This window comes from Gopherus evgoodei, unplaced genomic scaffold (assembly GCF_007399415.2).
Source record: "Gopherus evgoodei ecotype Sinaloan lineage unplaced genomic scaffold, rGopEvg1_v1.p scaffold_75_arrow_ctg1, whole genome shotgun sequence".
Lineage (NCBI taxonomy): Eukaryota > Metazoa > Chordata > Testudines > Testudinidae > Gopherus > Gopherus evgoodei.
Window position 1 is genome coordinate 141,946 of NW_022060096.1, and position 20,941 is coordinate 162,886.

Below are 20,941 nucleotides of genomic sequence, written 5' to 3' on the forward strand. Positions count from 1 at the left end.
TTGGGCAGGGCTGCAAGGGGTGCAGCAGGGGTTGGCTGGAGACAGGGCAGGGGATGTAGCAGGGGCCGGCTGTGGGTAGAGGGTGCAGGGCTGGCTGCAGGCAGGGCATGGTGCTGCAGTGAAGACTGGAGACACAGGAGTGTGGGGCTGTCTTTGGGCAGGGTCACACTGAGGCATGGCAGGGGTTGGCTGGAGACAGGAGTGCAGGGCTGGCTCGCTGGCTTCAGGAAGGGGAGTGCAGCAGGGGTTGACTGCCGGCAGGGGGTGTGGGGCTGGTGTGGGCAGGGCAGGGGACACGGCAGAGGCTGGCTGCGAGCAGGGCAGTGAGTGCAGGGCTGGCTGGAGACAGGGTCTGGCTGCGAGCAGAGAGGCGGGTACTCATCGGGATTGTGGTTCGGAGCAGCCCGGGCAGCAGGACACAACCCAGGCCCAGCAGAGCTGTTGGGGATCCACCAGGCAGCAGCGGGAGCCGTCGGACCAGGGAAGCAGCAGCAGGGCCCGTGCCCAGGGCCAGGCTGCAATAACCCACATGGCTCTCAAAGCACAGCACGCACCCCCGACGGCCAAAGGAGGAATTACATCACTTCCGAGCAAGAGCCCATCAAAGCCGCAGCGCCCCCTTGCAGGGAAGTGGGTTAACAACTTATTCTAAAACTGCTTCAAAATTTAACAACTGGTTTGTGAGAACTGATGCGAACCGGCTCCAGCTCACTACTGGTCCTAACTATTCTTTTGTGATAATATTTATTTTACTTTTACTTGTAATATTTTAATTATTATTATATGCGGTTTAGGATCTAGCTCCGCTTCCCCTTGCTGTGTCCTGAGGTTCCCCTGCTCTGTGGCTAGTATCACACACTGAGGGGCAGGTGTCATTAATCCAGCCATTCTCCTGCACTTACCTGAGCAAACCACACTGGCGTCATTGTCGTGTGAGCACTGAGAGGCACCCAGGGCAGTAACAGGGCAATGTCGTAAATGAGGCTCATTCCCTTTACAGTGAAATGTGTCTGTCCAGACAGAGCCATTTCCCTTCCCAAAATGTGCTTCTCCTGGGGCTGATACAGCGAACCCACAGTCAAGCTGATGACAGAGAACGTTGGCATCTGGTAAATCCCAGTGTGAGTCACAGAGGGTTCCCCAGGCACCAAGAACCTGGATCTCCACCCTCCCTGAGCACGCTGTGCTGCCGTTCACCAGCCGGAAACCTGTGTGCCCAGGGGAGAAGGTGTTTAGAGAGGGAGCATTTCAGGTATTTTATACCAAATATTCATAGAACATCAGGGTTGGAAGTGACCAGAAGGTCATCTAGTTCAACCTCCTGCTCAAAGCAGGACCAATCCCCGGACAGATTTTTGCCCCAGATCCCTAAATGGCCCCCTCAAGGATTGACCTCACAAGCCTGGGTTTAGCAGACCAATGCTCAAACCACTGTGCTATCCCTCTCCCCAGAGAAAAGGAAAGTCAGGGGGATTGAGCCCATCCCCATTATATTGGATTATTTAGGTTTTACTAGAAGCTGGTAGTAGCTCTATTATCCCAGCTCCCTACAGAGAGATATAATTTTATTGCTGCACCCTATTCTAGAATATGCAACACTGGGATTTTAGAGACATTGTGTAAAATTCTTACGTGAGCATATGACACTGGCATCATTTGCATGTGAGCACATCTGACTCCCGTGTGATACCCTGGGACAGTACACGTGGTGTGACTCATTCCCTACGCACTGGAATTCCTCAGTCCAGATTGGTCCATGTCCTTTTCTGAAGTGAGCTCCTTCTGGGATAGATACAGCAATTCCACACTGTAGTGCATTACAGATAACACTGGCAGCTTTGAGATCAAAGTGTGCATCACAGATTGTAGCCCAGTTGTCTTTATGTCTTACTTCCACACGTCCTGAGCAGGCATTGTCCCCTCCAACAAGATGGAGCTCAATGTGTCCTAGAAAGCCAATGAAGGATGAATATTACAAAGGAGCCTTAGGGAGTTAGGTGTTCCACTGGCCTAGAACTTTGGCCAAAAGTCCATCCGGGTGCAGTGGGGAGGTGCAGGCAATTAGAAATAATAATAATAATAATAATAATAATAATAATAAAAAGTACAACAAATGGAAGGAGGAGAATTCAAAGCAATTGATATACATTGGAAATTATAAGATGTAGAAAATTTATAAGGGAAGCTAAATCTATCAAGGAAAACTCCATGTTTGGCAGGGCTAAGAACAATAATGAGAATATTTTCAAGTATGTTAGGACTAAAAACAAACAAATGAATTGTAACAATGGTGTAGGCCCAACACAAACGGAATGGCAAAATAGTTTATAAATATTTCTAGCTTTGGATAGAAGCAGGATGTGTATTCATACTGTGTGAAGAGGATGAACTATTCTGCTTTCTGTTGGTAACTAAAGAGGATGTTAAACAATATCTACTAGGGATAAACTTTTTTAAAATAAGTCAGCAGACCTGAATAGCTTATTAAATCTTGGAATAAGTAGAAATGTAGGACTGCAAGAAACCTCGCAAAGTCAGCTAGTCCATCTCCCAACACCAAGACAGGTTTAAGTATACCTAGGCCATCCCTGATAGATGTTTGTCTAACTTGTTCTTAAAAGCCACCAATGATGGTGATTCCACAACCTCCCTTGGTACCTTGTTCTAGTACTTAACTATCCTTCTAGTTAGAAAGATTTTCCAAATATCTGACCTGACTCTCCCTTGCTGCAATCTAAGTGGATTACTTCTTGTCCTACCCATCATAGTCAGAGAGCCCAAATTTGGACACAGTGATCCAGCTGAGGCCACACCAGTGCTGTGTACAGCGGGACAATTATCTCCTCTGTTTTACATATGACATTCCTGTTAATACAACCCAGAATGACATTTTCTGTTTTCAAAACAGCATCACACATTTCAGTCTCTGATCCAATATAACCCTAGAACATCTTCTGCAGAACTGCTGCCTAGTCAGTTATCCCCCATTTTGGATTTTCTGCATTTGATTTTTCCTTCCTAAGTCTGATACTTTGTGCTAGTCTTTACTGAATTTTAACTTACTGATTTCAAACCAATTCTCCACTATATCTGGGTCATTATGAATTCTAATATTCTCATCCAAAAAGAGCTTTTGACCCCTCCCAGGTTTGTGTCATCCACACATTTTATGAGTTTATTCTCTACTCCATCATCCAAATCATTAATGAAAATATTGAATAGTATCAGGCCCAGGAGAGTGATATTATTTATGTATCCATTGGAACACAGTGACCAGAGAGAAAAGCAACTAAAGCCAACTGGCATATGTCTTACCTAATCCTCAGCATTTCCCTCAAAACCTGGGCTGGCCCAACCTATCCCAGGTACCCCTGCGTCTGGGGACTGGGTTCATTCTCCTTCCCTACAGACCCTGCCTCTCCCTCTCTGTTCATCAGGGCTTCCTTTTATAGTTCCCAAATCCTTTGTTTAATTTTCCCACTTGAAGGGCCTCTCCCCTCTCCTAAACTAGGGGGAGGGGTTGTAACCAGCTTGCTCAGAGGCAAAAGCTGAAAGGGAAGGGAACAGCCCTCCTGTGTACAATACTATAAAATCCCGCAAGGCCAGAGACACCAAAATCCTTTTACCTGTAAAGGGTTAAGAAGCTCAGGTAACCTGGCTGACACCTGACCCAAAGGACCAATAAGGGGACAAGATACTTTGAAATCTTGGTGGAGGGAAGGCTTTTGTTTGTGCTCTTTGTTTTGGGGCTTGTTCGCTCTTGGGACTAAGAGGAACCAGACATCAATCCAGGCTCTCTAAATCTTTCTGAACCAGTATCTCATATTTCAAACTTGTAAGTAACAGCCAGGCAAAGCATGTTAGTTTTATCTTTGTTTTCTCAACTTGTAAATGTTCCTTTTTGCTGAGAGGATTTTACCTCTGTTTGATGTCACTTTGAACCTAAGGCTAGAGGGGATTCCTCTGGGCTATATGAATCTGAATACCCTGTAAAGTATTTTCCATCTTGATTTTACAGAGATGATTTTTACCCTTCTTTCTTTAATTAAAAGCCTTCTTTTTAAGAACCTGATTGATTTTTCCTTGTTTTAAGATCCAAGGGGATTGGATCTGGACTCACCAGGAATTGGTGGGGGAAAGGAGGGGGGATGGTTAAGTTCTCCTTGTATTAAGATCCAAAGGGTTGGATTGATGTTCACCAGGTACTTGGTGAAGAAGTCTCTCAAGGCTACCCAGGGAGGGGAAGGTTTTGGGAGGAAAGAGGGTGTTCCAGACACTGAGAAATCTTAGAGGTGTTTATGCAGGTCCCCACATCTGTACCCCAAAGTTCAGAGTGGGGAGGAACCTTGACATGGTGGCAGAGCGGTGGGATCATTTTAAACCAAAAGCCAGTAGGATTTTTTTTCTCCTTTCTAGCTGCTTAGAAAGCAGCCTGAAGACAGAGGTGTTAAGTTTTTTTTAACAAGGGTCTTTGTTAAGAGAAGGCTTCAAGCTGTGAGCAAGCAGCCAGCAAAAGGAATTTACAAGCTGAATTGTTTTTTCTTTCTTTCTATCTCTCGGGTATAGCTATTTAGAAAGTCTCTGTTAACCAAGCAGCCCTGAGCTGAGTGCATCCCAGTTTCAGTGAACTGCAGAGGGATGTGGCCCAGCACAAGAAAGCAGGAAAATGACTACCAGTGGAGCAGCCAACAAACTAGAACCGGCTAGGCTGGAAGCAACAGAGAAAGAAAACGAACCTAAGAGACTGATAGAACTAAAACAATTAGAAATAACCAGGGAAGAAACTGCCCACAAAAGAGCTATGGAGGCAAAAGAAAAAGAGATGGACACAAAAAAAAAAGAGATGGAGGAGAGAGAAAGAGAGAGAAAGCATGAACTGGAATTAGCAAGGGCTAAGCAGAATTTACTAGTCAGCCCTAACAATCCTTCTCCAAGTACTAGAGTTCAGAGTGGGGGAGGAACCTTGACAGCCTTGACCCCTGTATTGTCAATTAAGTACCAGTGACTGAGGTCTCTGTAGCCACTGTCTGCCTTGCTGGCACATGTGGGGAGCTCCAGCAGGAGTTACTCTTTGAACCCTGGTAGGAAATGGCAAAATAGCAATAAAAGAAACAGAGGTAACACATAATATACAGATCTCTCCCATGGTCTTCACATGGGTCATAGTTGACAAGTAACTGAATTAGAGCTCCCAGGGAGGTACCATGAAAAGGCTGAGGTGATCCTTGGAGGGTTAAACAGGGGAGCAGTGAGGATCTGGCTGGAACGCAGTATTTCCAGCTCACGGGAAATTTGGCTATTTCAAAACAACTTCCTGTGAACCAGAAATCCCCTCAACAATTTGTTCTGGAAACACCAACACATGGAGTGTTCAACATGAAATTTGCTCCCAGGGACACCTGCAGATGCTGAGTGACACTGACATTCTTGTCAGTTTCACCAGTGCTAAGAGAAAACCAAAAATGTCAATTTCTCTCAGCAGCTGCTGGGGATCCCAGAGTCTTGCCATGCAGACTGCCTTGGGCTGGGGACCTCTGGGCTTCCAGACTCCTGGGCCAGCTGATGTCCCAAATAGCCAGTTGGCCTGGGATTCTCAAAGCTCTGAGGTCCCCGGTCTGGAGCAGTCTGCAATGCAGGGCTGCCCAAGAGCCACAGATCCTGGGAATCAGGATCCCATCCCAAGATTTCTAAATTCTCTGCTGTGGACCTGGGAGCTGAGCCCTGGTTAAAGCTGGGACTCCAGTCTCCGTGGCAGGGTTGCCCTGGAGCTGCAGACTATAGAACACCAGAGTTTCTGGTGCTGGGGCAGTCTACATGGTGCAGCTATCCCAGAGTAGCTGGCCTGAGAAGACTGGGGTAGCCCGCCCGTCCCCCCCCCCCAAAACAAGCTGGTACTTAAACCATGCAGGTTTCTGCCACAACCCTGCCTGTGGTCTGGAGAAAGTTCGTTGCACCCAACTCACTTTCATGGGAAATGTCAAGTTCAACAAACCAGCATTTTCCAATGAAGCTCCATTTCGTTGGATAATTTCTGACCAGGGACATGATTTTATCTCTGTATACAGCATGGTGAGAGTGATACTGCATCCAGCTGTGCTGTCCACAGTTTAAGAAGGATATTAAAAAAAATAGAAAGGGTGCAGAGAAAAGCCACAAAGATGATTTGAGGAGTTGTAAATGTGTCTTGCAGTGAAAGATTCCCCGAGCTCCAACCGTTTGTTTTTAAAAAAGAAGATGTGATTATAGTGTTGTGATGGGTTGGATCACAGAAACCCCTTGGGAGCTGCCAAGTGATGTGTTGAGACTACTTCTGCCTCTGCTTTCCCTGCCAGCTTGGGACTCTAGTACCTTTCCTGTTTGAGCCAGACACGCTTGCCAGCTGCAAACACACATCCAGGTCTGACCCACATCCCACAAACTGCAGGCTTAACCGAAAGCAGCTTAAGAAGTGTTCCTGTCTCTACCACTCTTCCATTCTATGCATCTGATGAAATGGGCTGCAACCAATGAATGCTTATGCTCAGATAAATTTGTTTGTCTCTAAGGTGCCACATGTTCTCCTGTTCTTTTGCAGATATAGACTAACATGGCTGCTACTCTGAAACCTATCAAGATTCCAAACCACCATTAATGACCCCGCTTTCCATAATTACAATAGGCCCTCAGAATTATTTTTCATATTTCTAGTTTCAGATACAAGAGTGATACATTTATACAAATAGGATGACCACACTCAGTGGATCAGGGGTAGGCAACCTATGGCATGGATGCCGAAGGCTGCACTCAAGCTGATTTTCAGTGACACTCACACTGCCCGGGTCCTGGCCACCAGTCCGGGGGGCTCTGCATTTTAATGTAATTTTAAATGAAGCTTCTTAAACATTTTAAAAGCCTTGTTTATTTTACATACAACAATAGTTATATAGTATAGACATAGAAAGAGACCTTCTAAAAATGTTAAAATGTATGACTGGCATGCAAAACCTTAAATTCGAGTGAATAAATGAAGACTCAGCACACCGCTTCTGAAAGGTTGCCAACCCCTGCAGTAGATTATAAGCTTTGTAATGATACCTTTTGCATGAAGCATATTCTAGTTACCTTATATTCACACTCATTAGCATATTTTCCTACAATCATATAGAGTGCAATGTCACAAGTGCATAAGTACTTGCGCAGGGACAAAACTCTGGTAAGTAGAGGCCTCTTTATTCTAGTGGAGAAAGGCAAAACAAGAACAAATGGCTGGAAGTTAAAGCCAGATAAATTCATATTAGAAGTAAGCCACACATTTTTCATAGTGAGGGTGATTAACCATTGGAACAAACTAAAAGGGACGCAGACGATTATTCACCTCCTGAAGACTGGATGCCTTTCTAGAAGATGTGCTTTAGCCAAACAAAAAATATTGGCTTCAGTTCAGGAATAACTTTATTAAATTCTGTAGCCTGTTACCCAGGAGGCCAGACTATATGATCTAATGCTTCCTTCGGCCCTTAAAATCTATAAAGCTCTATATCTAAAGGGAAGTTAAATTTGTAAAGTTGAGCACTCAAACATTCAGAATGCCACACTCGTACTGTTCTCTGTAACTTTAATTAGTCCCTTTTGTATTTGCATTGCGATACAGTCTTTAAATATATCACCAAATATTTGCATCAGGACCCTTGCCTCATTCAGCGTACAGGACACGTGGTGCTGACTGAATAGGTGGATGGTCAATAGTTCTTTTTATACTTCCTGTTCAGTGTGTGGCCCCAGCCGTTCTGTACTGCACATCATCCAAGCTGAACTCCCAAAACAGAATTGTTCATTTCTCATGGGCTTTTCTATGGAGCTCATTTCTATAGTTGCTGAGTGCTTCACAAACATTAAAGAATTTCTCTTCACAACACCCTGGGAGGCAGGGAAGTTTTGTTATCTCCATTTTACACATGGGGAACTGAAGCCCAGGAACACTATGGACAAAATGATCAAAAGTGTCGACTGATTTTGGGTGCCCAACTTGAGACACCAAGTCCTGATTTTTCAGAGTCCTTAGCATTTACAGCACTTAGTACGTTCAGAGCACAGCACTTACTGTCTTCCATTTACAGCAGTGAGCGCTCAGCACTTCTTCAGACCAGACCCTCACTGTTAAAAATGGGCCAGGAATGAGGAACACACAATTAATGGCCACCTGTGAAACTTTTGGTTTAATTGACTTGCCAAGCATCACATAGGAACTCTGTAGCAGAGGTAGGGATAGAATCCAATTCTCTAGGGCAGCATTCAACTGCCTTAACAAGAGACCCTCCTTTCTCTTTCTGCGACCCCCTGCTTCACACACTGCACACTTCACAGTTTCTGCAACCAGTGAGGCAGGGGCCCACACAGAACAGCCTCCTTCATGTCACAACTCTGATTCAGAGCAATGTCTAGCATTGGCCTAGTGTGACTGCTATACTTGGGCTATGGGGGATAGAGCACACACACATGCTGAAGCCAGTTCCCTTGGTTCACTGACTCTCTCCCTGTGCCTGGAGTGGTCCCTGGGCTACTGGTGCGGTGGGGAGAGAGGAAGGATGGCTTAATGGATGAGCCCCAGCTTCTGCTGTCTGCTGCAGTAACCTGAGCTTGGGAGCTGCAGACACTCTACATGGGCTGTTTCAGAGATGTTGCTGCTCTGGTACCTCCCAGGGCTGTTGCAGCCGTCTCCCTGCTGGGGATGCTGCTGCGGAGGGGGCACCACATGCCAGGCTCCTGCTCCTGGCTCCCGGCTCCCATTCTTGTATCTCCTTCTCTTTCCCATCCCATCCCCCTTCTCACTGCTCCATGCCCCATCACCTCCCCCTTCCTCTCCCCATTGTCTCTTGCCCCTCCCATCCCCCTTTCCCACTGTCCCTTGCCCCGGTGCAGGCACTCAGCCTTCTACAGGAAATGGGAAGGCACTAGGACCCAGGAAGCAGTGTCCAGCTGCAGAGGTGGCAACCCAGAGCAGCTAGTCTCAGCCTCTGGAAAAGCGGCTCCATCCCTCCCCCTCTGCTCTCTGCACCAACCCCACATCCCCCCACCCCACATCCCCCCACCTTGCCTCTGCCAATGCCCCCCTGCACCCTCCCAAACTATGCCCATGCTGTCTATCCTGTGCACTGAGGCAGGGGTCTCATGGAGAACATACCTTGTTATCATGTAATTAAAGATGGTATCTTACGCATACGTACAAGTGGGCCAAAATAAAGTTACAAAGACAACTTTAATTCTGCCATTTCCTTGTTTTTTTACTGCTCAACTTTGCAAACTTAATGTACCTCATAAGTAAAGCTTTGTGCATAATTTCCCAGGTTTTTAAAAAAGCAAACTGAAAAGTCAGAAGTTCCAAGATGCAGAATCATGTTGCCACTCTCGGGTTGCCTCCCATCTCGGTTTTACCCTGACAGTCTGTTTTTTGGCTTCTGTGTCTGGGTGCCATTTAGGGTTGCCAAGTGCCTGGTTTTCTACTGGAAAGTCCAGTTAAAAAAGGACCTAAATGGCACCTGAACCAAAAGTCTGGTTTTCACAGGGTGTGGGAGGCACCAGGTCATAAATCTTTGCCAGCCCCTGCTCAGCCAGGGCCACTTCGTACCTGCAGGCAGGCTCCTTGAGAAGATCCGGAGAGTGATGAGGGGAGGGAAAGAGACAAAGAAGCTGGAGGGTGAAGGAAAGAGGTGGAGGAGAAGTAGGGCCTTGAGGGAAGAGGTGGAGAAGAGTGAGGCCTTTGGAAGAAGAGGCAGAGCAAGGGGTAAAGCCTTGAGAATCTGACTACCAGCCATTAGAAAGATGGCAACTCATCAGCAGGAATGGAACTTTTAGATCCACCACAGAAACCACTTGAGCTAATAGAGTAAATGACAGTAGTAGTAGGTTGTGTGACAAAGTTCCTCCTCTACCTTGGTGAGTCTTGCACTTTTTGGCTGATTTGTTCACCTCAGTGATCTTCCCTTCTGGAGGAACCCACAGTCTGGGTCAACTCCTCCTGTGTCTGATCAGGAGTTGGGAGGTTTGGGGGGAACCCAGGCCCGCCCTCTACTCCGAGTGGATTGCAGCTGTCTATAGAGCCTCTTGTAACAGCTGCATGACTGCTACAACTCCCTGGGCTACTTCCCCATGGCCTCCTCCAAACACCTTCTCCTCACCACAGGACCTTCCTACTGGTGTCTGATAACACTTGTACTCCTCGGTCCTCCAGCATCACACCCTCTCACTCTCAGCTTCTTACACCTCTTGCTCCCAGCTTCTCACATGCATACCTCACTGACTAACTGGGAGGCTTTAAACTAGTTACAGACAGCCTTTGATCGGCTTCAGGTGTCTCAATCAATGTATCTATCTCCACTGCCTTCTAGAAAGATCTTAATTGGCCGCCCCAAGTGTCTTGATTAACCTGGAGCAACTGCCATTTGGTTACCATGGTACCAGGGATTTGTTTAGCCTGTGGCAAACATACCTGTTCCCCACTACTTTACCAAGGCCATCTGGCCTTGCCCTATCACAGTTGTCATCCTTTTTGTGGACCAGCACTAGAGGGAGATCAGAAAATTATGTTGGAGGGTTTGACAGATATTTGCTGACAGCAGGGGAATGGCAAAACTCAGGGATACTGGGTACCATTCCAGGCTCTGGAGAGATGTATGCTCGGGTAATGACAGATCCTTCTTCCTCTGATCTCCCAAGCCTAACTCCTCTCTCTTCCCCATCCTTTGCTCGGTGTCCCAGTCCCATTCTCCTTGTCTACCTCGTTCCACACTCCACTCCTCAAGCTTCTCTTCCCCAGTCCCAATCTCCTTGCCAAGCCAGTCCTAGACTTCACATCTGGCTTCCCCAGCCAAGTCCGAATTCCCCCCGGTTTTCTGTGCTGTCCCTCTCCTCTGGGGTCCTCAGCTGATCTGTTTCTCACACTTACCTTTGCCTTAAGTTGTCCTGTCTGTCCCAAGCCCCAGTGTCCCTCCCTAGATGCCTCATCCAGTCTCAGGGTTTCTCTCTACACACACTTAGTTTGTGGCAAACTGGGGTGTAAATTTACCTCACACTAGCCTGCTGCACACTGAGTGTCCGTGTGAAGCCTGCTGCTGTGCACTAACATTTCCCTAGTGCTTGGAAATGGGATAGATCAATGCACACAAGGGAACTATTAGGGCTTCTCTTTGCTACCACACTAAATCAGTGCCACTGTATTGATGTAGCGGCGCCGAGTTAACATGTCTAATGAAGATGCAAGACGTTGATGGGAGAGTGCTCTCCTGTCCGCATAATTAGTCATAGAATCATAGAATATTAGGGTTGGAAGAGATCTCAGGAGGTCATCTAGTCCAACCCCCTGCTCAAAGCAGGACCAACACCAACTAAATCATCTCAGCTAGGGCTTTGTCAAGCCAAGTCTTAAAAACCTATAAAGATGGAGATTCTACCACCTCCCTAGGTAACCCATTCCACTGCTTCACCACTCTCCTAGTGAAATAGTGTTTCCTAATATCCAACCTAGAACTCCCTCACTGCAACTTGAGACCATTGCTTCTTATTCTGACATCTACCACCATAGAGAACAGCCTAGCTCCATCCTCTTTGGAACCCCCATTCAGGTGAAGACACATGACGTCAATGGGAGAGAGCTCTCTTGTCTACATAATTAGTCCACCTCATTGAGAGGCAGAAGCTCTGCTGGCAGGAGAGCATCTCCCACTGACATAGTGTGATACAGACACTGGTTTAAGTCAATATAAGTTACATTGCTTGGTGTTGCGGGGGATGTTTCCACAGCCCTGAGCAATGTAACTTACATCAACTTAAGCAGTAGTGTAGACAAGGCCTGAGTGTACAGCCACACTGTCCTCATGGGCCTCCATAATATGATATTCCTGTGCTGTGTAGGGTTGAAGTATGTTTTTGTCTGAGCTCTCTATGCTATGTTAGATCTACAGGGCATGCGAGATTTTGAAATTTTCTATTATTGGTTGGTCCAAAATCTGAGAAATAGCAGAACAGGGAGAGGAGTACTCTTGGCTAAATCTAATTGTGGCCAAGCTGAGAGAATCTGCCCATTCCTCGGTAACTCTGTGAGGATGGCAAAGGGGCTACACAAATACCCCACCCTCTGTACCTCTGTGGTTGAGTGTCTGCACCTGGATTTTGGCATGAGTGTAACATTTTCAAAAGTGACTCAGCAACTTAGGAGCCTCAGTGACATTTTCCTTTTCCATTTTCTCGCCTGTCTGCATTTTTAGACACATTCAGGTGGAAAAAGAAAGGGAAGACGTGGCACTGAAACAACTGGAAATGAAAACGCTTCACAGTCACACTGGGGGATCCTCAGTGGCCAGTGACATGAACAGTAATAATTACAGCTCAGTAATTACAATCATTACAGGACTTGCTCTGGTTTTTGTTCATGTCTGGTTAGGGTCACAGGCACATGACGTCCCCTGAGTTCAAGCCCTTTTGTCTCAGGGGATTTGCCTTTCAGGACAGAGGTGACTGATTCTTACCTGAACAGGTCACTCCAGCATCCCACCCATGATAACAGTCATGCACATTCCATCCTCTGTTCCTGCAGTGCCAAAGAGCAGACTCAGTACCAACGCAGGCAACTCTATCCAGCCAAATTGGTCCAGATCCTGGTCCAAAATGACCCCAGCGGGGGGCACTGACAGCAGCTCCACATCCCAACTGCTTACAGATAACTCCAGCATCTGCCTTGTCCCACTCATTGCTACACACTGTCCCCCACTGATCCTGGTGTTTAACTTCCACTCTCCCAGCACAGGGGCTGCCTCCATCTGCCAGCCTCAGCTCCTCGGCACCTTCAAAGAGAGACACAGAGCAAGTCAGAGCGAGTAGGGAGCCCTCTCCCCAGCACTATCACAGCAGAGTCTGCGCCCAGCAGCAGGGGATCCACGCCCAGAGCCAGGAGAATAGGACATGCCCAGAGCTGCCTCAAGGCTCCACCTTCTCACATCTCAGGGCTGTCAGTGCTCCAGCTCTCGCCATTTTATCTCCGCTCTGGCGATTTGGGGCGTTTTTACCTGTCTCATGAGAACATGATGAAAGGCACCAACTCACGGAGTTTCCCTTATTCCAAAAGGCGCCATCTCCTGTCACTGTCACTGGGGCTGAAGCCGGCGAGATGCCACCACCTCCCTACAGTCTGTCGGCAGGTGGGCGTGTGGCCGCCCTGAATAAAAATGGCTGCCACTTCCACTAAAACCTGTGGGGAACATGGCTGTCTCTGTGTAGTTGAGGGGGCTGGAGAGGACCCCGAGACCATGATGGGCAGCAGAGACCCAGTGAAAGGAGGATGGGGAGAGTGAGGGGAGCAGGACCCTCGGAGGACAGGAGGCAGATTCAAGGCCTGCAAGGGAATGGCGTAAATATGATGAGTCGGCCAGAGGGAGAGGTGAGGGGAGCTTCTGGAGCAAGGGGGGGGAAAGAGGGTGGGGAAGGGAGAGTCTGTAGCAGGAAGCAGGAGGGACAGAGGGGAGGTGGGTCTGGAAATGAGGTGGGAAGGAGGTTGGAAAGAGGGGGCAGGAAGGAGAAGTGGGAAGGGGATGAGTATCTGCAGTGGGGGTTAACAGGGAGGCAGGAGAGAGAGTCAGAAGGGAGAGGAGGGAACAGGGATTTGAAATTGGGGCAGGAGGGAGGAGTGGAGATGGAGCACAGGGTGGTCTGGGTGGGGGAGCAGGGAGCATGGGGCTGGAGGGGGTTATTGAGAAGGGAGCAGCAGGGAGTGGGAATGGGGATTTAGAGAAGGGGGTCTGCATGGAGAGAGGAGGGGGCCTGGGGTGGAGGACAGGAGTAAGAAGCGAGAAACCAGGCAGGAGAGAGATGAGAAGGAGGAAAGAGTAGAGGGGGCAGAAGGAGACATGGGGAGAAGAGGTGTCTTATAAGTGGGGAAGGAGGAGGGAGAGGTGAGGAAGGGTGAACTTGTGGGGAAGGAGTGAGGGGGCCTGCAGCAGGGCAGCAAGAGGGTGAGGAGGGGAGGTGTGTGGAAAAGAGGATGGGAGGAAGGGGAGGTAGCCTGGAGCAAGGGCACATGAGGGAGTATTGGGGAGGATGGAGAAGTGGGGATGGAGTAGGGGGTCTGGTGCCAGTGGACAGGAGGTAGGGGAAGGTTTCTGGAGCAGGGGGACAGAAGGAAGTTTTGGGAGGGGGCAGCAGGGAAGGAGAGATGGAGAGGAAGGTGAAGGAGATTTTAGAACAGGGGCAGTGTTTCCCAGTCTCAGGTGGAGAAGATGCAGGGGCAGTGTGGGGAGGAGGAAGTCAGAGAAGTGTTGTTGTTTGCAAAAGGCTAAACCAAACCTGTCTTGTGATGGTGACATAATTTCTGTAAATGGTTAATATCAGATTACAGTGAACATCTCCAGTGTCTCTGTCTGTAACTCACCTCCCAACAATAATAAAATTTCTGTGTGTGAGTGTGAACCATGCTGCATTGATTAGCTCAGTGGTTGTCAAGCTAGCTCCCAGCCAGCCCTTTGTCTGTCAGAGGAACTGACCCAAGAGGGGAGAGCGAAGGCAGTGCTGGGCAATGGGCGGCAGTTCCTGTCTCAGGGGTGAGGGGAGGGTAAGCACAGTCTCCAGCTGAGCAGCCAGGGGCTGTCATGCCATTTGGGTGCACTAAACGGTCACTTTTCAGCCTGTGATTCTCACTCCTACTCTGGCAGAAGAGTAGAAGGGGGTTCTAAAGTCCGTAGACAGACTGAATAACATTACTGGATGGTTTTTATAACTTTGTAATTTTTGTTCTGTGGCACTTGGTACTACAGCCTTGTGCTCCCCACAGGAGTTTCCTCTTCCCACTTGCCCCACACATTTCCCTCTTCCACTGGTCTCCCACCGGTCTCCCACCCTCCTCTCCTGGCTGGTTCCCTCTCCTTTTCTCCCCTTTCTACTTGACTTCTCTGCCCTGCATGTACAAGCTGCTTCTTCCCCAGATGAGGAGCAGACTCTGCCCCCACTCTCTGAGAGCTACTCTTCTTCCAGTAGCTCTGAATTCCACTCCCTACCCCCACTTGTTTCTACAGCTGTTTGCATTTCTGGGGGTTGTGGAGAGACAAAGCTGCTGCTGGGAGAGAGGCAGTTCACAGAGAATGTGAGGAGTGGCCACTGCCTGCCACAGAGTCCTTGGATATTGCCTGGGAGAACTGGCCCCCAGGACAGGGTGTGAAAAGCCAGGACTGTCCCTGACACTGGGAGTAAGTACGGGCATCATTACAATGCCCATGAGTTACGGTTACATACAGAGTTCAACTATGACCCCTGGAAAAGGCTGGTTGCAGCAGTGGATGGCTGAGCCGGGGACGGCATGTTTATGGATCCTCCGTGGAGCTCAGGGACAATGCAGTTCACACCAGTACATGGTCAGACCATGCTGCTCCTTTAATGCCAAGCAAATATAAAATGCCACTTTGGTGCAATCCACAGGGTCATTTTTTCAGGTACGGCTCACTTCAGTGCAGTCCCACAGCCAAGCCATGGGGCATGATCTGCGCTAAGAAAAACAGGAGCTTTTTTAAAGTGGAGTTAACTCAGTGGTGTTCAGTCATGGCAGGACCCAAGGCTGTAACACTGCTCTAGCTAAGTGCACACACAGTTCTGTTTTCCTGCACACAGTAGAAACTAAGAACAGCCGGCAGTTTCCTTGTTCAGAAATCCCCCAGCCTGCCCCTCCAGTGAGCTCCAACTGGCTTTGTTTCTTTTCTTCTTCCAAGACTCTGGTCACAGCTCCTTCTCCTGGCTTCTCCCTCCAACAGACACAGTCTGACGCCAGTATCCTGGCCCCTGCATTGGCAACAGTGGAACCCCCTGGCTTAGCTCTGCCTTGACCACATGCCTAGTGCCTTTGGCAGTAGTCCCCACTGTCTGCAGATGTTTTTACTCCATAAAGGATTTTGATTGCTCCATCTTTTGAGCCTAAAAGAGAGTTCTCGCCCTGCCAGTGGCTTTCATGAGGTCTGTGATTGTCTTAGGACCAAAGATTCCTGGATGGCAGCCATCAGCACCTTTCAGGACAACAATCATATTTATCTATCATATGCTGGCTCCACTTCTGTGACCCAACTTGGAATAATGACCCCACCCAGCACTCTAAAAGTTGGGGAAGTTCAGATCTGGGTCCGGGAGTGAAACCTGCAGCTTTGATCCACCCCTGATATTTTCTCATTTGTTTGCCTGGACCCCACATTATTTTACAAATTTGTTTTCCTGCACAATATAAATAGGTCAATAATTGTGAAACATGATCTTCTGGCAAAGACTGACCTGGCGTCTACTCAGGGAGGAGAATTGGGGCACTGAAGGAAAGGGAAAAGTAGCTACACGGTGATATCCCCTATATTTTAAACTCTCTCATGTCACTGTGTTTGTGTCATATGAAGCAAACTCAAATTTCCCATAGAAAATAAAAAAATATCAAAGGAATGATGCACAATTCTTCATCAATCCAACAAAAATACATTGAGCTGAGTATGTGCTTGGCATCACTGTATGACGCTATCCCACAAATAACTGGAGAATATTTTATGCTCCCTCACATCATTGTGTCTGCATCATGTGAAGCAGTCAAATTTCTCATGGAAAATAATAAATATTCAGGGGCTATAAACATTTGCTCATAAATCCAACAAAAATACACTGAGCTGAACATCTGCTTGGCATCACTGCATGACATCTCACAATCATGCAGTAATTTATCCCTCATGTGATAATAATTGTCCATCCCATATAACATCAGTCTGATTGCCCAGAAGTCACCATCGAATTCCCTGCTTTTTGGTAATGTACAGCTGTGTCAAGGGCTCTAACCCTAGCACGTTATATTTGAACTTCTTGGGAATCTGAAATATAAACTCCAAGTAACCTGCTATACAGTTTGGTTTTATCAGGATTTTCTGGGTACCAGCCCCCTACTCACCACAGTTACTGAGCTGTGAAATATACATTAGAGCATGTTTTATTCTAAGACAATAATTTAGACCAGGGGTCGGCAACCTACAGCATGCAATTTTTAATGGCATGCTGAGGTCCCACTCAGCCCACTGCTGACCTGGATGGATGAAACCCTGGGCCGGCATCGGGTTGAGTGGGGACAGCGGCTGGAATCTCGGTTGGCAGGAGCCAGTGGATGGAACTCCAGACCAGCAGTGGGCCGAGCCGCTCAGCCAGGTGCCACTTTAGGGTCCCGGCCACTGGACCCACTCAGCCCACCACTCCTCTGGGTTTTTGGCTACCAGCTCCTTGCCAGCTGGGGTCCTGGCCACTAGGACCCCAACTGGCAAGGGGCCAGCAGTCAGAACCTAGAAGTGAAAGTAAGGCAGAGCGTGCACGCTCGGAGCCAGATGATGCTGGCACGCTCTGCTGTAGCTGGAGGCACTGGGCATGGCGTGTTCTCAGCTGGGGTCCTGCTGGCTGCCAGAACTCTCCAGCAGGCTGGCACTGGTGGCCCCATGCACCGGACTAAGCAGCAGGCAGTCAGGCAAGTAAAAGGGGCCGGAGGGAGGTGTGGTGGAGGTGTTCGCATCCCAGCCTCTCCTGCTGCCTCTCTCTTGCCACTGTGCCTGGATACCAGGGCACTGCAGGCACATGCCATCCCTGTGGCGTGGACAGCTGTGGCCCCTGGGGGCAAGAGGAAGGGAGGGGCAGGCCAGGGGTTTTTCTGCCACCGCCCCCCATTTGTCTGTAGATGCAGTGCCCCTACACAGCTAGGCCACAACTCCCTTGGCAGGAACAGGAACAGTGTGGGACAGGGACCCATTCAGGTAACCTGGCTGCAACCAGGACTATCCCAGGCCAGCCCTGCACCCCTGCACCCCCAGGACTTCCCCTCTACACACACAACCCTACCCCCTGCCGTGAGCCCCTCATGCCACCCAGCCCTGACTCCTGCACCCCCCCATGCTTCCAGCCCTGACTCCTACACCATCCACATCCCCAACCCCTGCCCTGAGCCCCTCGCATCCCAACCCCTGTCCTGAGTTCTCCCCCCACACCCACACATCCCCAGCCCCTGAGCTTCTCCCCACAAGGGGGATTGCAATATGACAGGATCTGTAAGAAATTAAAGTTACTTTCACCCCTGCTAGAACCCCAGACCAGCAGCGGACTGAGCAGAGCCAGCAGTGGGCCGGGCTGCTCATCCTGCTGCTGATCTGAAGTTCTGACCACTGGCCCCACTCAGCCCACTGCCAGCCTGGGGTACCAGCAGCCAGCCCAGGGTTCTGTTCCTGGCCTCGACCCAGCGCTCTTCAGTCATCCCCTGCTGTAGCCCACATTGGAAAACTCAGCAAGGAAAAGCGAGGGCAAGGATCACACTAAACGGATAAGATCTGCATTTTAATTTCATTTTAAATGAAGTTTCTTAAATATTTTAAAAACCGTATTTACTTTAAATACAACAATAGTTTATTTATATAATATAGATTTATAGAAAGAGACCTTCTAAAAACATTAAAATGTATTACTGACACGCAAAACCTTAAATTACGGTGAACTTGGCACACCACTTCTGAAACGTTGCCAACCCTTGACTTAGACTGACATTTCTGATTATCATCTTCAGGGTCAGTTTCTCAGGCTAGTGCAGCAGCACATCGGGGTCCCATGAACCAGCTATTGCTATGGAGTTAACTGCCCTGCCAGTCACATGGATCATTATCATGCTGCTAACACCAGTCCAACAGATTCCAAACATTGTATTATTTGAATCATATCTGAGACCCACATTCAATTTTTATCCTATTTTTAAGCAGTTTTGGAATCTTTGGGCCAGATTAACTCTCTAAGATGCACCAGCACTTGCTGATGTATCTCATGGTCTCCGTCCCCCCACATCATTGCTGTTAAGTCTGCCTGGAGTTGGGACACTGCATGGCAAGGAGCCTGCAGCCTCCTCTGTGCTGGAGGAATGAGAGCAGCCCTCAAACTGGGCAGGGGCGGCCTTGAGGGAATGGAACCAATGTGGCCGTGAGATGCACTGATACAGCTTTTGCTGGCTGGGCTTCTCTAGACTCCAGCTAGGATTCAAAGTTTCTCTGCTCCAGCAGAAACTCTAAGAGAGGGAGGAAGGGCTCCTGCAGGATAAATCTTCCTGCTGGCAGAGCGTCCGGTACCTCATGGGCACAGGGCATTGCACACTGCACCTCAACACATGCACACATCCTTTCTCAGGGAGGAATCAGCTCTGGGTTTATTTGGATAAATCCTGCTCACTTCAAACTTGCAAAACTTCTACATGCTTCAGTGAGTGACTGGGGGAGTGAGGAGCCAGGACTTGGCCCTTGGAGCTGTTGGATTCTGGACCAAACAGACATTTCTGTTAGATCCCAAATTATTGATGTATTTATTGGGATTTAAATCACTAAAGCGATGCCCAGCCAAGACTGTTGGCACCTGGACGACATTGATAACACACTCAAATCCCTGCAGCATCAAGTGACCATTTCAACAGGAACTCCGCCAGCCAGCCACCTACACAAACTCCTTTCCACCAATTTCTCATTATGTGACACACAGCCTGGGTCCTTCCCACCCTCAACCCCATCCCCAACCAAGTGTCTTTTGCTGTGTGCCCAGAAGATAACCATATTTGGGCTATTTTGGCCCAAACAGGGCAAGAAGTTTCAGAGTCCTGGAGGCCTCACAGAGAACACCCTGCCAGCCACTCCTCTCCTTTAGAAAAAGGGAGAACCAACTCAGGCTCCACTGCTAACCACAGCTGTGGCAGAGATGGGGAGCCAGTGCGGACCCTGCAGCACAGCTCTAACAAGCTCCCAGCAAGATATGCTGATTAGTGAGTCGCTGCCATTTGCACCAGCTCTATTCTCTGAATGGTTCTAAGGTGCAGCCCCACATTAGGGTCATTTGAATAGACCAGTCTCAAGGTAACAAAAGCCTCAGTAACAGTGGCAAGGTCCAATCCCAAAAGGAAAAGTCACAAACTCCTAGCCAGGCACGGATGCTAAAAAGCTGACTGCAGAAGTTACCACCCTACTTCCAGTTAACCCAGTTCCCCTGATGAAACACAGAGGAGACTTACCTGTTATGTCCTGAATTGTGAGGAGAAGAAGCCACAGCACCAGAGTGGAGAGATGTCCCTTCATTGCCAGCCTGACTTGCTGTCCCTCCTCTCACTGCACTGGCTGCACCTAAGCACCTGCCAGGGCTTCTCTGTGTCTGACAAGTGACAACAAAGCAGTTGAAGGGAAATATATAGATTCAGAGGCTGGCATCAGCTGTGGGAAGGAACCAATAGAAAACCCTTCTGCCTTTTTAGTTCTTATCAGTGGTTTTATCTGTGACTTTATGCAGCTAAAACAGCCAATAAAACTTGAAAGCAACAAAAATCACCATATATGAGTGATGAGTCCCCTCCTGATGTCAGGTTTACCACAGCCTCAGATCATCGGGTAACCCCCAATCTCCAGAGATGGAAGGAAAAGTTCTGTACAAACTATATCTGTGCTGTTTCTCACCCTGATAGATTCTATATCATATTAAACATGAACTGGGAGACATTAGAAGCTGGTTATTTTACAAAGAAAGAAAGAAATCCCTTGTGCAAAGGTGATCATTACAAGATCAATTCCCAGTATAGGACATGCTCAACTGTAGACAAGGACAATGCACTAGAACCAGGTTGTGTCACTCAGATCAGCTTTATAGGAGAAGAATTACTCAGCAGAATCTGAAATATTAACAATTCTTCTACTAATAGACCTTGAGGCAGAGGTGAAAGTGGACCGGTACGATGTAGTGGTAAAAAGTGGCTGCCAGTCCTGGCCCATACACAGCCGATGTTAAAGTGCTGCCATACTGCTAACATCATTTCCTCTCTCCTCCCCGGCTGCTAACCCTTAGCCCCTTCTGGACAAGGCCCTGTCCCTTCCAGGGGAACAGAGTCAGGCCCTTGTACTGGTAAGTGCTTAATGTTACT

The 20,941-nt window shown here is 48.4% G+C and overlaps 1 protein-coding gene across 3 annotated transcripts in view; it reads right to left on the minus strand.

Annotated features, from left to right (window-relative positions):
* LOC115643877 (antigen WC1.1-like) overlaps positions 1 to 20,128 on the minus strand; it is a 41,705-nt gene extending 21,577 nt beyond the window's left edge. For 2 of the 3 annotated variants that reach the window (XM_030547868.1, XM_030547867.1), the window contains exons 1-4: positions 20,045 to 20,128; positions 12,501 to 12,815; positions 1,633 to 1,947; positions 903 to 1,208 (exon numbers count right to left, since the gene is read on the minus strand). In XM_030547868.1, the coding sequence (XP_030403728.1) occupies positions 903 to 1,208; positions 1,633 to 1,947; positions 12,501 to 12,815; positions 20,045 to 20,108 (1,000 nt within the window). In that variant the 5' untranslated portion in view covers positions 20,109 to 20,128. The remainder of the gene's footprint in view (positions 1 to 902; positions 1,209 to 1,632; positions 1,948 to 12,500; positions 12,816 to 20,044) is intronic. The other variant, XM_030547869.1, reaches the window with a different exon arrangement.
* Positions 20,129 to 20,941: the final 813 nt, after the last annotated feature.